The sequence below is a fragment of the Monodon monoceros genome, unplaced genomic scaffold, assembly GCF_005190385.1.
Source record: "Monodon monoceros isolate NGI ecotype Baffin Bay Population unplaced genomic scaffold, NGI_Narwhal_1 Super_Scaffold_2, whole genome shotgun sequence".
Lineage (NCBI taxonomy): Eukaryota > Metazoa > Chordata > Mammalia > Artiodactyla > Monodontidae > Monodon > Monodon monoceros.
This window is the reverse complement of record NW_021703776.1, coordinates 104990439-105005991: the sequence shown is the minus strand read 5'-3', so window position 1 is coordinate 105005991 and position 15553 is coordinate 104990439. Positions and strand designations below refer to the sequence as shown.

Sequence of the window (15553 nt, the reverse complement as noted above, 5' to 3'; positions counted from 1 at the left end):
GTGGACACATTTCCTCCACGTTCTGCCATATTCCCGTGCTCCGAGTGAACACATCTCCTCCACGTTCTGCCATATTCCCGTGCTCCGAGTGGACACATCTCTTCCACGTTCTGCCATACTTTCCTAAAAATAGTCTTGCAGTCTCTTCTCCGCTTTCAGACCATTGCAGTAACTCTTTGCCACTGACCGCTAACGTCACCTCCCCAAGGGTCCCCATCCCTGGCGTGCTCAGTCCTTCCATGTCAGGCACCCTCGAGCTCTCACTCCCAGGCCCTGCAGGACCCCTGATGTACCCATGTCAGAGGACGGTCGGGCGGGGACATGCTGAGCAGCCTGTGGGAGGTGGAGGCCAGGACTGGAGCACCTGGAGGTGCAGGAGGGCCTCACACTCGCTTCCGTTACGGTGGCCGATTGCGTCCCGCTTCTGAACAAGCACCAAGGGTGGTAGCTTCGCTTCATTCTACATCAAAGGGCGGGAAGGAGCTTCGCCGTGGCTTTCAGGGGCACGTGAGGGCCACACTCCCGCGTGGACAACTCGTCGAACGATGGCGAAAATCCATTTTCCTCTGACCCGTCCGCACCAACAAAGGAGCGCTTTCCACAGTGACTGAAGACAGGGGCGGGTTGGGTCAGCGCCAGCAAGGCAGGCAGGGCAGGACCTGGGGGTTCAGGACGGGGGAAGCGGTGCCAGCGGGACTGGGCGGCAGCTGTAACCAGCACTACATACCATGCCGCCCGCTGACGGTCCAGGCAGAGATCTGACCGCCAGCAGAAGCGTGATCAGAACATTCGCGAGACAGACGCGATTACTAGCCAGTTTCACCTGAACCTGTAAGCGTGATGCTTAACACTTGCCCGATAGAGAAGTGAGTCTTTCCAAGGCCAAAGGAGAACCAGGGCGAGGGAGAGGAGGTTAGCCAGGACATCTGCAGAAGCGGGGTAGGTGCCTGGCTCCGGGAGGTTCTCCTACAAGAAAGGAGAGGAGGGCACAGAAATTAGGGTCGAATAATGGAGAAGAAGCTCAGGAGCGCGTAGGAAGCAATGCAGGTGTCCAGGGAAGTACAGAGAAACAACCCGCCTTCGGGGAAGGAGATGCAGGGTGCCTGCGAGGCAGGCAGCCCCAGCCTTGCAGGGGTGAGGGGCCGAGCCAGGAGCCCACCCCACTGCAGACACCAGGCCGTTTCTGTAAGACAACCAAGGAGGCCAGCCGTGTCCACAGCGCTGGGGCATCAGGCAGGACTCGGGGCTGGGGCCCCGGCACAGCGCTGGGGGCACCAGGCCGGTCTCAGCCAGGAACAGGTCTCTGAGGGAGGGTCCGATCTCCCTGATGACCCCCTCTTCATTGGGCTTGTACATGACAGCCTTGCCTGGGGGAAACAGACATTTGGGGCCCAGGCAGCTGGCAGTCGGCGAAGCTGGGCGCACCGGCCGTCCCAGCCAGGCGCTTGAGGTGGGGACGGGAGGGAAGGCACCATTTCTGGGGCAGGTTGGGGGCAACCAGGACATTCACTGGGCGATCCGGTCAGTTTCTCCATGTGACGTACAAGTTCAGGACTAAAAGTTTGTGGTCCGAAGAGATAATTGAAGAAAATATGGCAATTAGCAATATTTGCTTTACTGGGTACTCGCAATCTCTGTTAAAGACCTAGAAAAAAGAAGACAGAGTTTTGGAAAGGTTCACCTACCAATTGTCAAGTTGACACTACCTGTCACATGGGTGTAATTTGGGGAATTCGAGCGGCTGGACATGGGCCTGGAGAGGCCGCAAGCCAGGAAATGTGCTGATGAAGGACAAACAGTGGCCTCGTTACTGCAGGTTCCCTTTAACAGTTTGCCTATATTTTCTACTTTCTCAAAAATCAGCAAATACTTAACTCTTGTGTTCAAATAAAATCAAATTTTAGGTCCCCCCCAAATCACTTAAATTTATGCTGTTTGACAAATCATTTCTCAGTGACATTTGCTTCCCACCAGGGACCCTGACAGGACAGCGAGGAAATTTCCCTCTGTCGTGCGTTTCCTGAAACCTGTTTTGAAGCGATGTAGTAGCCGGGTTGGTGCAGGGGAGCCGACTGGCTGGGGCGCCCTGCAGCCTCCGCGATCAGTGCGCGGGTGCGCGGCGGGCGTGAACGTGGACATGGCGCCCGAGCTGCACACATGCACCTCCTCAGCTCGTGAACGGCGAGGCCGTCCTTCCTAAAGGGGCGTGTGCTGTGACGTAGCCTCAGCACCGGTACCAGACCTGGGAGCTTTCGAGTTTTACACAGCTGTCATCTAACCCGCCGTCTGGGTCCCAGGACGGCTCTCAGGGCATGTCTGCCAGCACAGGCGGCACTGGCGCACGTGACCCAGCCTCTTCCCACCCCTCAGCCTTGCTCTGTCTTTCATGTGTCGTGTTTGGAGAACATCGGCCTCGACCTCACAGACGTCACAGGCTCTCGGAGGGGTTTGTCTGATGTTTCTAGAATCAGATGCGGGTTATCTGCCAAAGGTGAGGACGCTTGGTAGCAAAACAAAGGCTCCCAGTCCCTCTGTCGGTCGCCTTTTCTTTATCATAAACTCTGCTGTAAATAGGTCTCAGTGGGAGAAACTGCTCCAGAATATCTGGATGTTTCTTTGCCTCAGAAACATCGTATTTGGGTTTTTAAAAGAAAATCCATTTTCCTTTAACACGTTCACACCAGCAAAGGAGTGCTCCCCGTAGCGACTGAAAAGAGGGGCTCTTTCCCAGCCGGTCACACAGCCCTGGCGACTGTGCCAACAGCTCCAGCCCCGCATCCCCAGCGCCACCTCCTCTGAGATGTCACCGCCGGGCCCACGGCCAGAGCTGCCAGGTGCCCTGCTCCCAGCTACACAGCAGTGCAGCTTCCATGGGAAATCAGCCCTGTGGCGAGTGGGCGTCAGTCACGATGAGCATCCGGACGCCCCCCTCTCCTGCCCCTCCACGAAGCATCAGACACCTTCCCGACATCTCCGCTCGTCCTCAGGAGAGAGGTGATCTCGGGAACAAGGAGAGCAGTGTCACCTGTGTGTCACCCAGACTGGCTGTGCCGGGTGCCTGGTCGCTTCCGCCCGGGGCAGTGCTGTCCAGCGCCCTCTGACCTGAGAGCCCAGCGCCCCCCTGGGGTCGGTCCGCTTCCTCAGACGGCCCTGAGGGCTGCAGCGGGACTGGAGGAGGCCCCAGCGCGAAGCCAGCGTGCTTGCGGTCTCCCCTTTGGGTTCCTGCAGTGCCTCTGACCGCCCACAGACTGAAGGGGGCGCCGCCGTCAGCAGGAGCCCTGCCCGTCCGCCTGTCCTTGCGTCCACCCGTCCCCTCACCCTCCACCGCAGCGCTGGTCAGGGCCGCGCGGGCGGCGGGAACCACGCTGAGCATAGGGGTGGGGGACCCCAGGTCCTCTGCGAAGCAGACTGTGTACAAAGGAGGCTTGACTCAGGAGGACTCGGGTCGTTGGGCTTAATAACCTTGAAGACCTCTTTCGTCATAAAAATGGTTTTCATTGTAAAATCAAACCCAGTCACATGAGTCACTTAGGGGCATTTACTAAGAGTGTTTACAAGCTCTTTACATGGATTATCTCGTTTAATCCCCCGACAAGTCCATGAGGTAATGGGCTGGTTTTCATCATCCTTTTATGGTTGAGGGAAACTAATCCACAGTCTCATCAGTGAATAGAATTTAAACCACAAGCCCCAGAGTCCTCACGCCCCTGTTCGCTGTGGATTTTACTCTGGGTTGCGTTAGACCAGCTTGATGATACCGCGGTCTGTGCTTTGGTGTGGAGCACCTTTTCATTTGCCTGTTTGCCATCCGGTCTGTTCTGTGGCGAGGTGCCTGTTAAGGTTTTTGGCCCATTTTAAATTGGGTTGTTTGTTTTCTTACTGTTGAGTATTAAGAGTTCTTTGTATGTTTCTGGGGTTTTTGTGGTTTTTTTGCGGTACACGGGCCTCTCACTGTTGTGGCCTCTCCCGTTGCGGAGCACAGGCTCCGGACGCACAGGCTCAGCAGCCATGGCTCACGGGCCCAGCCGCTCCGCGGCATGTGGGATCCTCCCGGACCGGGGCACGAACCTGCGTCCCCTGCATCGGCAGGCGGACTCAACCACTGCGCCACCAGGGAAGCCCTCTTCGTATCTTTTGAATAACAATCCTTATCAGATGTAACTTCTGCAGACATTTTCTCCCAGTCTGTGGCTTGTCTTCTCATCCTCTGCATTTCTTTCACAGGGCAGAATTTTTTAATTTTATTGAAGTCCACCTTATCAATGATTTCTTTCATGAATGGTGGTGCCTTCAGTGCTGTATTTTAAAAAGCATCATCAACTCAAGGTCATCTAGGTTTTCTCCTATGTTATTATCTTCTAGGAGTTTCATAGTTTTGCACTTTACATTTAGGTCTATGACCCATTTTGAGTTAATTTTTGTAAACGTGTAAGGTCTGTGTCTAGGCTCATTTTTTGCGTGTGGATCCAGTTGTTCCAGCAACATGTGTTGAAAAGACTGTCTTTGCCCCATTGTATTACCTTTGCTTCTTTGTCAGAGACCAGTGACTATTTACATGAGTCTGTTTCTTTGCTCTACTCTGTTCGTTGACGTGCTTGTCTGTCCTTTCAGCCACACCAGTGTCTTCATTCCTGCAGCTTAACAGTCAGTCTCATGACTCTGCTCTGGGAACCCCCAGCTCCTGCTGCCGCCTGTCCCCCCACTGTCCTGGGGCAGCTGTTTGTCCTGTGGACCCAAGGAGGTGGTTGATGCTCCAGTCCTTTCAGAGTTCTACTCATTGTTAGGATGCAGTGGTGACGTCCACGCTCCTTACATGCAGAACCGACCAATTCCTCTTAAAGGAAGAAAGCTGAAACAGACAAGTAACGTTCCCCAGGGAGGGCGCCCTCTGAGGGAGGGGACACTGGGGTACGGGTGGACTCTCAGCCCTGCACCTTGGTGGCCTCGTGTTCTTAAACTGACCTGTCACCCCCAGACTCAGGTCCCCCATCTGTATAAGGGGAACGTGGCAAAAATACTCCATCTGCTGCTTCACAGGCCGTTGGGAGAAGTGAATGAATTAACTTTTGTGTTATATTTTGTAAATTGCAAAGCACCCAGCACTATTAGGTTATCATTACAGCCTCCTAAGCAGAATAAGTGGGTCTTAAAAGATATTTGCCAACGACTTTCAGGCAGAAAAATTCAACTCATAACATTGTTGCAAATGTGACAGTGAGCCTCACTCATCCTGAATCTGAGACGGTGCCTGAGTCTGGGGAGTAGCTTTGATGACCTGCGTGCGCTTTGGACCACATTCCCATGAAAACAGGCTGTCATTTCTGCTGGTCTCTAAAACATCTGCTTTAAAACAAAGAAGCCTCAGCCTTGCATTTTTCAGGTGAGAACAGGCACCTCCTTGCACCCGAGACAGAGGCTGTCCCTTGGCCCTGGCGAAGGCTGCTGGTCCAGGGGCTCCGAGGTCCTTCCGCAGCCCTGCTCCAAAGCCGCCACGAGAAAAGGCCCCGGACTGGCCGCTCCACTCGGCATGCTCTGCTGAGTGAAGCAGACGCTGCCCGCTCGGCCCTCTGCCTGCTGCCACACAGGACATGGCGTGTGTGGGCCCCTGCAGCGCCTTCTCGGAGGAGCCCAAAGACCTGGCCGAGGAAGCAGAGCTGAGGTGCTGCCCTGGGAAGCCAGGGAGCCGGGGAGAAGCAGAGTGAGCATCACCCGTGACTAATGTCTCCCCGGAGAGCCCAGACGACCCTGCCGCACCGGCCAGCGACGTTGCCCGGGTCCCCAGCACTTGGCACATCTCCTCCGGGCCACCCGCCCATCCATGCTGCCCTTCAGCTACTAGGTGCCCCTGCTCATGCCTCAGCCACTCGCTCTGAGTTCAGAGTAAGAAACGCGGGTCAGCATTTTTCGGGGTCTGTGTTGGTCTTATTTACCCAACAAGACCTACATACCCTGGAGACAGGGGCTGTGCCTTCTGTTCCAGGGGGACCCGTCCTTAGACAGATGCTGGGTAGCAATGGTGGTTTCACTCGCATTCCCTCGGCCCTTCGTGCGAAGGTTAGTCGTTACTAAAAGGTCTGGGAGGAGCCACTGTTTCCCAGACAGTGATGCGCGTGGCATCAGCAGGTTCAGAAGAGGACACGTCAGGGTGTTTCATGTCAGCCGAAGAGTGAGGCGTCGGGCCAGGCAAGGTTCTAATCAGAAAGTTTCCTGAATCAGGAACCTCTGGTCTAGCCAAGGGGCTTTCAACTTTTTTAAATTAAAATCCACAGTTAGAAATGCATTTCACACTGTGACCCAACACAAACATTTCACAAAGCCACATTTTCTGTGCTACCTTCTTTAAATGTTGGTTGTTACCTAGGAAATTGATTGCATGGCCCACTACTGAGTTATAAATAGGGTCATCGTATAAAAGGTCAGCCAAACCTGGCCTCTCAAGAGAAAAAGGGGAGCTATTAATAGTCACTCCGGGACAGCAGACATAAACCAGGCCTGGCCCAGGCAAGCGAAGGCTTCAGTCGCCTAGTTATGACTCAGTGTTTGGAAACACTGGCCGGCCCGCAGTGTTCCTTGAGGAGGGCTATGCGTGTAGCTCCAGGGCGATGTATGATTATGGAAAGTTAGAGCTGGAAGACGACTTGCACGTCACCCGGTCCCACACACTTGCTGGGGACTAGGAAGCCACCCTGGGTGACAGCCAGTGGGTAAAGGCCGCCATCTCCTCCCAGGCAGGACCCCCAACGGAAGGCTCAGAGTGGCGGGTCCTGTGTTTGCCCACCGCAGGCCCCTCAGAAGCGCTGAGACAGGGGAGCATTCCTGACCTGTTTTCCTCGCTGCCGGATCATGTGATGATGGCGACACATATTCAACTACTTTTTTACAAGTAAATCCAGTCTCAAACTTGCGATTGTAACGTGTGACTGTTTGAGAACATCTTCCCTGGTAAAACCTTGCGGTGACAGGAATCCTGGTACGTGTGCATCCGGTGTCAGTGGGGGGCTCATGCCGAAGCCCTGGAAATGTGTCCCCCGGCTGCCCCTCGGGCGTCCCACTGGCGACATTCTCAGGCCCACCAGTGCGGACCGGTGTTCGTGGACACCTGTCATTTAATCATCTTCGGGGGCAAGTGCCCCCCACCCAGGTTGTCTTCTGCTCTCCACACTGAGTGAGGCCACAAGCCCAGGAATCGTCCTGTGGGCCTCACGCTTAAACAGTATGAGGACTTTCTGTAAGAAAAAGAATACAACCTTAAATATAAAAGTGAATGTTTATTTAGGATAAGAAAGGAGATGGCAGGTTCCTTTTCATGGACCTCAAGCATAGTGGATGCCCAAAATACTTACAAAGAAAAGAGTTAAAAACTGCAGAGTGTCCTACATGTTCTTTGATCACCTTTTGTTGGCTTAAGGAAAACAAGCCCTTATAGATGTCTAGTCCTAAGACTTCTATAAACTCATAAAGCTCATAAGAATGAGTGTTGGGAGGATGTCATCCTATCATCCTGATAGTGTCAAAAATGAATATTAAATTCGCCAGACATTTGGAATAAATCTTTTGTGTATCAAAAAATTATCACAATGGAACATTTAAATAAGTTCCCCACCCTGACAGGGAGCAGCACATTCTAATCTCAAAGAAGTTACGAGGGGAGAGTGAGCCCTGGACTCACTGCGTTTCCCCCAAGGACTTGCGCCTTTAGTTCTGTTTTGTGAAGTTTGTGGTGCAGATTATGGATGTTACAGGTGGTAAAGAAAATAGGTATTTTCCCCCTTAGGGACTTGATAGTAATTTTACTAGGAACTGAAGACTGAAGGCCCTGTTACAAACCCGTGAACAGCGGACTGTTCTCGTGTGGTGCGTGCGTAACTGGTTCCCGTTTCTGCCCCTCTGATCGCACGTGCACTAGTGTGAGCAGGAAAGGGGAGACCTTCCAAGAGGAGCACACGAGCAGTACACCACCCCCGTCTCTTCCCCGTTTTTACGTATTTACTGCAAAATTACCATTGTACTTAACGTACACTCTGCTTGTTTTGTTTTATAAAATATATCATGAACATTTTCTTAAATCAGTCAGTATCCTTCGAAAACAAGGTTTTTAAGGGCAGTGTGATATTCTATTTTATGAATATGCTGAATTTACTCAATTGTTCACAAATTAGGTTTTGTCTAATATCTCGTTATTTTAATCAATAAACAAACCTGTGCACAAATCTCAAATTCCTGGTTAAAGGATGTGAAGTAAGACAAGGATATTTTTCATCTTTTTAATTATACTGTCAAACGGCTTTCCAAAAAATGTGCCAGTGCACGTTTCCACTAGGAACAGATGTGATGCCCATTTAGCTAATACCTTCACCAGCAGTTTCATATTTTTTCAGTTATCACCAATTTTATAAAACAAACAAAAATGCTCTCTTATTATTTTAGTTGCACCTGGTTCACTGCTGATGGGCTCAGGCTTTTCCTGGTCATGATTAACTTGCTTGCTTTGCCAGCTCCCCTGCTGAGGTGTCTTCCTTCCCATCTACCAGGCTTTCCCGAGAATCTGTCGCGACAGGTGTGCCTTCCTCCAAGTTGGGTTTTCTTGTTATGCTGCCCAGTATGGAAACTCTGAGCTGAGACATCCAGGTAGAGCGTTCCTGAACTGGTAGCATTGGGGAGCCTGACAGATGCAAACACGGGTTCTTCTGGAAGAAAATCCTTGCCCAGGCCTCCCAAATTCCCATAGATCAACCCCAAAGATGAGCTCACACCTAAATGTACAAACTACACAAAGAACCAGTCAGCAGATGACGAACAGTGAAATTACATCCTCGAAACTGGAGACAATGGATTCATCTGGCAAAGAATACAAATAAGTGCGTTTAAAATGTTTTGTTAGGGCTTCCCTGGTGGCGCAGTGGTTAAGAATCTGCCTGCCAATGCAGGGGACACGGGTTCAAGCTCTGGTCCAGGAAGATCCCACATGCCGTGGAGCAACTAAGCCCGTGCACCACAACTACTGAGCCTGTGCTCTAGAGCTCATGAGCCATAACTGCTGAGCTTGCAAGCCACAACTGCTGAAGCCCACACACCTAGAGCCTGTGCTCTGCAACAAGAGAAGCCACTGCAATGAGAAGCCCAGGCACTGCAACAAAGAGTAACCCCTGCTCGCCGCAACTAGAGAAAACCTGTGCACAGTGACAAAGACCCAACACAGCCAAAAATAAAAATAAACAAAATAAATAAATTTATTTTTTAAAAAAAGAGGAAATTGAAAATAACCAAAAATGAGATACTCTAAAAAGTACCTGATCTGGGGGAAAAAATAGACCTTAAAAAAAAAAAAGAAAATTAAAACATACAGAAATCTGTTGCATTTCTTTACAGTAACAATGAAATATCGGAAAGGGAAAGTAAAAAAAAGATCCCTTTAAAAATTGCATCAAAAAGAAAAACATACTGAGAAATAAGCCTGACCAAGGAGTTAAAAGACTTAAATGCTGAAAACTATAAAACATTGATAAAGGAAATTACAGATGATTTTAAAAATGGAAAGCTATCCCATACTCTTGGATTGGAAGAATTATTATTGTTGAAATGGCATACTACCCAAAGCAATCTACAGATTTAATGCCATCCCTATCAAATTTCCCATGACATTTTTCATAGAACTAGAACAAGTAACCCTAAAAATTATATGGAAGCATAAAAGACCCAGAATTGCCAAAGCAATCTTGAGGAAAAAGAACAAAGGGGAGGCATAACCCTCCCACACTTCAGATGATGCTACAAAGCTACAGTAACCAAAACAGCATTGTATTGGCACAAAAACAGACACATGGATCGATGAAACAGAACAGAGAGCACAAAAATAAACCCACACACCTACAGTCAATTAATCTTCGGTAAAGGAGGCAAGAATATACAACGGAGAAAAGACAGTCTCTTCAGCAAGTAGTGTTGGGAAAGCTGGACAGCTGCATGTAAATCAATGAAGTCAGAACACTCCCTCACACCATACATAAAAATAAACTCAAAATAGCTTAAAGACTTAAATATAAGACGGGACACCATAAACCTCCTAGAAGAGAACATAGGCAAAACATTCTGTCACATAAATCAAAGCAGTGTTTTCTTAGGTCAGTCTCCCAAGGCAATAGAAATAAAAGCAAAAATAAACGAGTGGGACTTAATCAAGTTTATAAACTTTTGCACAGCAAAGGAAACCATAAACAAAATGAAGAGACAACCTACGGAATGGGAGCAAATATTTGCAAAAAAAGCGCCCAGCAAAGGCTTACTTTCTAAAATATACTAACAGCTCATACAACTCAATAACAACAAAAAAACTCCAAACAACCCAATCACAAAATGGGCAGGGACTTCCCTGGTGGCACAGTGGTTAAGAATCCGCCTGCCAATGCAGGGGAAATGGGTTCGAGCCCTGGTCCGGGAAGATCCCCCATGCCACAGAGTAACTAAGCCCGTGTGCCACAACTACTGATCCTATGCTCTAGAGTTCATGAGCCACAACTACTGAGCCCCTGTGCCACAGCTACTGAAGCCCACGTGCCTAGAGCCCATGCTCCACAACAAGAGAAGCCACCACAATGAGAAGCCCGTGCATCACAACAAAGAGTAGCCCCTGCTCGCCACAACTAGAGGAAGCCCATGCGCAGCAATGAAGACCCAACATAGCCAAAAATTAATTAATTAATTAATTTAAAAAAAAAAAACGGGCAGAAGACCTAAATAGACATTTCTCCGACGAAGACATACAGATGGCCAACAGGCGTATGAAAATATGCTCAACATTGCTAATTATCAAAGAAATGCAAATCAAAACTACAATGAGGTATCACCTCACACTGGTCAGAATGGTCATCATTAAAAAAAAATCTACAAATAATAAATGCTAGAGAAGGTGTGGAGAAAAGGGAGCCCTCCTACGCTGTTGGTAGGAATGTAAATTGATACAGCCACTATGGTAAACAGTATGGAGGTTCCTTAAAAAACTAAAAATAGAATTACCATACAATCCAGCAATCCCACTCCTGGGCATATATCCAAAGAAAACTATAATTTGAAAAGATACATGCACCCCTATGTTCATAGCAGCACTGTTTACAATAGCCAGGACATGGAAGCAACCTAAATGTCCATCGACAGATGAATGGATCAAGAAGATGTGGTACATATATACAATGGAATATTACTCAGCCATAAAAAGAATGAAATAATGCCATTTGCAGCAACATGGATGGACCTAGAGATTCTCATACTAAGTGAAGTAAATCAGACAGAGAAAGACAAATATCGTATGATATCACTTATATGTGGAATATAAAATATGATACAGATGAACTTATTTACAAAACAGAAACAGACTCGCAGACATAGGAAACAAACTTATGGTTACCAAAGGGCAAAGTGGGGGAGGGATAAATTAGGAGTTTGGGACTAAGATATGCACACTGCTATATGTAAAATAGATAAACAAGATCCTACTGTGTAGCACAGGGAACTATATTCTGTATCTTATAATAACCTATAATGGGAAAGAATCTGAAAAAGAAAATATACGTGTGTGTGTGTGTGTGTGTGTGTGTACACACACACACACACACACACACACACATATATAACTGAATCACTTTGCTGTACACCTGAAACTAACACAACATTGTAAATCAACCTTAATTTTATAAAATGAAAATCAAGTAGGTATATCAAACAGCAAATCAGATACAGATGAAAAGAGAATTCTGGAACAGGGAAGGTAGATCCAAAGAAACTGCCCGGATGCAGCAGAGGGACGAGGGGATGGGAAATAGAGCAGTTTCTGGGCATCAGGTGGTGGCCCAGCATCAATCTGATCACAGTCTCAGCAGGAGAAACGGAGACCCCGACCACCGCAAGCACCGTGAATAAAAGAAAATGCACAGCCAGGCCACTGTGATGAAACTAGAACACACCAAATTGCGGAGAATCTTAAAGACAGACTGCGCGGACGCAGCCGCCTCCCAAGTGGGGGCCTCGTCCGTACCCAGAACCCACCCGCTGAGCTGCTGCTCAGAATTGAAAGAGAAACAAAACCCGATGGGTCCACAACCAGCAGACCCCCACTAAACGTGCGTAGGGAGTGTGCTTCAGGGGAAAGAAGAAACCAGAAGGAAGAACTGAGAATCAAGAAAAATGTAAGAAAAAAAGGTAAACATGGGGAAACCCAGCAAAGACAATGTAAAGCAATACTAAAGGGCGGGCAGCTAAAAACAGGCGGAAGCGGCGCAGGACAGCAAGCAGCGCAGACACACGCGTGAAGGTGTAAAGGCTCACGGGGGGGCGGGGTCAAGCCTCGGGGTCGGCAGTGGGCCCCCCGCAGTTTTACTCAATTGCCGGTTAGGTTCTGGCGTCTGTCTGCAGGTGCGTGTGCGGTCATCACGTTGTTTTCTGTGCTTTCAGTGGGTTTGAAATATTTCATTTTCCAACTGTTTAACCTGAACTGTTGCCACAGGTGACGCGGTGGCAGCTGCCCCAAACACCCCAGTCCTGCCTGTAATCCTGCGTCAGGAGGCGAACAGGAGAGGGACAGAACCTGAAATCAGGGTTTCCAAGGACGGTTCAGAAGCCCAGCTCGCCCTCTGCTTTCTGCCCTGCAGGCTGGAAGCCACGAAGCGACAAATCCCACACGCCGACCTGCGAGGCCTCAGACGGGGTCGCTCGAGGCAGGATTTGCTGTTTCTTCACACTTGGCTCCGCAGTCTTCACTGCCTTAAGACACAGATCACACCAGGAATTCACTGGGGGCGGAAGAACGCACCCTGCGGGAGGCAGGCGGCAGCCCCTACGTAGGGCGGTGTCTTCCTGGTCCAGACCCGCTTGGTTCTAGCGGGAGCTGGCAGGGTGGCCTCGGGGAAGACCGCAGGGCTGGGCCAGCGCCCACCTCAGCGGGCTGCTCGCTCCTGGAGGTTAAGACGGGCTCAGTGGTTTTCCTCTCTCCCACCCGGAAGGCTGAGCGCATCCAACCTGCTGCTTCGGGGCGGCGCCTCGAGGCCTCCTCCGAATGTGGTCCCCACGTCCTTGCTTCCTTTGCTTCCCCAGGCGGCTCCCTCCATGCAGGTTTGCTTTATGGAAACCATCCCAGGTTGTTCACAATGAATTATAGGGGAACAGGCTGGTGTTTAGAGTGCCATTTTGGGCTCAGGATGGAGGTGGAACTCCAAGACAAGGCTGCCTCGTGTGTTCCAGCATCAGCAGCCCATAGCCCGACCTGAAGGGAACGCACGGTGGGATCAGGAACCCGGCCCGTTGTCCAATGCCGGCCACCAGCAGCTTACAGATGCACTTTCCTCTCTTTCAGATCACGTTTTATATTCTGGTGAAGGCCATTTACACCCTGGGCTACAGTGTCTCTCTGATTTCCCTTACAACCGGAAGCATAATTCTTTGCCTCTTCAGGTAAGTGGCAGAAATGAGCAATCCTGCCAAAAACGTGAGACAGGAAATCATCCATTTAAGCCGTCTAGGCCCATCAGAGGAGGGCAGAAACCACTAGCTCCAAGCCCTCCTCTGTGCTGAGCCAACCAAACTCCCTGGGAAAATGCCAGCATGAAATATGATGCTAATGTTGACATTTGTATTTAAATACTCTGCATTGCTCATATGAGGAGACAGTACTGACCATGGATAAGAATGCAGTTCAGGGGCTTCCCTGGTGGCGCAGTGGTTGGGAGTCTGCCTGCCGATGCAGGGGACACGGGCTCGTGCCCCGGTCCGGGAAGATCCCACATGCCGCGGAGCGGCTGGGCCCGTGAGCCATGGCCGCTGAGCCTGTGCGTCTGAAGCCTGTGCTCCGCAACGGGGGAGGCCGCAACAGTGAGAGGACCGCGTACCGCAAAAAAAAAGAATGCAACTCAACTGTTATTTACTAAACAGCAATATGCAAATGCTTTGAAAATACAGAGGCACCCTGGCCTTCCCCTCCCACTCAGAAGCACCCACATCTGGGCCTCACAGTGGGTGCTGTGTTAAGAGACACTGTCATTTGTTCAGGAGCATGAGGACAGGTTCAAATCCTGGGTCAGTCTCTTAGCAGCTGTGTGACCTTGGACAAATTGCTTAACCTCTCTGTGCGTCTACATGGAGGCTGATGGAGCCTACATGGCATGTGGGAGGTGCTCTCTGAATGGCGCCTGTTTTTCCCCTGCTCCTGGACCCTCCTAGGTCTGTGCTAGGTCTCTGGGAGTTAATGACAGACGTTGTGTGGCTGGTGGTCAGGGTTCAAGGATGGAGGTCGATGCTTCTATCTGGGAAAAGGTTCTAGTTTTTAGGATTAAATCTGTCTTAAGCATCACTAGCCTTAAGTAAAATGGGTGATATCCAGCTTATTTTAACAGGGTTTTGATCACCTGTCAAAAAATAATCTGTAGAGAACAGAGAGCATTATTTGGGGTCTCAGGAATTGCAATTCGAGAAACACAGGCTCAGGTAAAGCTGAGAAGGTTCCAGGGAAGGGAAGGAGTCGGGGCTTGTAAAGGCAAAAGCCACAGGTTGTTAAAGTTGTCTGGCAAGAGTTAGGATTGGCTCTAATGCAAAAGGAAATATTGTCCTTAAGGGACAGGCTGTCACAAGTTGTTCAGGGGGTGGGGTCTGATATGTATCTGAGTTTCTGGAACACTGTGCAGACCTTCTGGACGCCTCTTCAGGACAGTGAGTGGTCAGAGCTCAGATCCCGTCTGGCTGAGACGTGGTGGCCTCAGGCTCCATCTGGAGGTTCTCTTGGCAACACCAACTCCACTTTTATTTTCCTCCCACACACCACATATCTTATTTCCTTTTGCTAAAATATAGTTCAAATGTTAGCCGGTCTTCATATAAAATCAGTGATATAACAAATGGAGTGTTTTTAGAACATTAGGAGGTCCATACTTGGAAGAAAACTGAGTGAGTGGAGGTGATGGAGCAGGTAGCGGAGATCTCAGCAGACGTTAAGTGGTGCTCCTCTAGTTTCAGGCATCTCGGCTGTGTGAGGTAGTTGATAATTCTCAGAAAGAATGAGGCAATGCCTTTAAACCAGAACTGCACTTTGAAAAGTGTGGGGAAGACCTATAACATTTTATATGATAAAAAAAGTTCTTAAAAAAACACTGGTATTATATTAATATTTGTTCTGCTATCTTCTGCATTTTATTGTACATTTTTAAATCTTGAAATTGTTAAATATAAAAAAGAAAGGAAACATTTAGGGAGGTAAGCCAGCACAGGGTAACTCGAATTAGAAAATTTTCAGTTTGTTGTTAAGGAGCTCCCATGTTGAGCAATCCATATTCTTGACACAGCAATTTCCCTCAGGTTTGCACTTCATGATGTATTTAACAACTAGCCAGCAATAGCATTCTGGAATTATTGCAAATACGGTCATGATCCATTAAGAGAGTCTCAAATGCTTTTATGCATATCACAGTCTTCTTTACATGGACATCATTCTTCAGCTGCAGGTGACACTTCTTAGTTAGAAAAAGGACGTGTCTGCATTGGCTGTCATTCTGCTGGTTCGGTGTGTAATGATCCC

General features: G+C 49.3%; 1 protein-coding gene across 3 annotated transcripts in view; it reads left to right on the top strand.

The window, feature by feature from the left end:
• Positions 1–15553, top strand: part of VIPR2 (vasoactive intestinal peptide receptor 2) — a 69620-nt gene that overhangs the window by 32960 nt on the left and 21107 nt on the right. For all 3 annotated transcript variants that reach the window (XM_029233393.1, XM_029233394.1, XM_029233395.1), the window contains exon 5: positions 13343–13440. In XM_029233393.1, coding sequence (XP_029089226.1) covers positions 13343–13440 — 98 coding nt within the window. The remainder of the gene's footprint in view (positions 1–13342; positions 13441–15553) is intronic.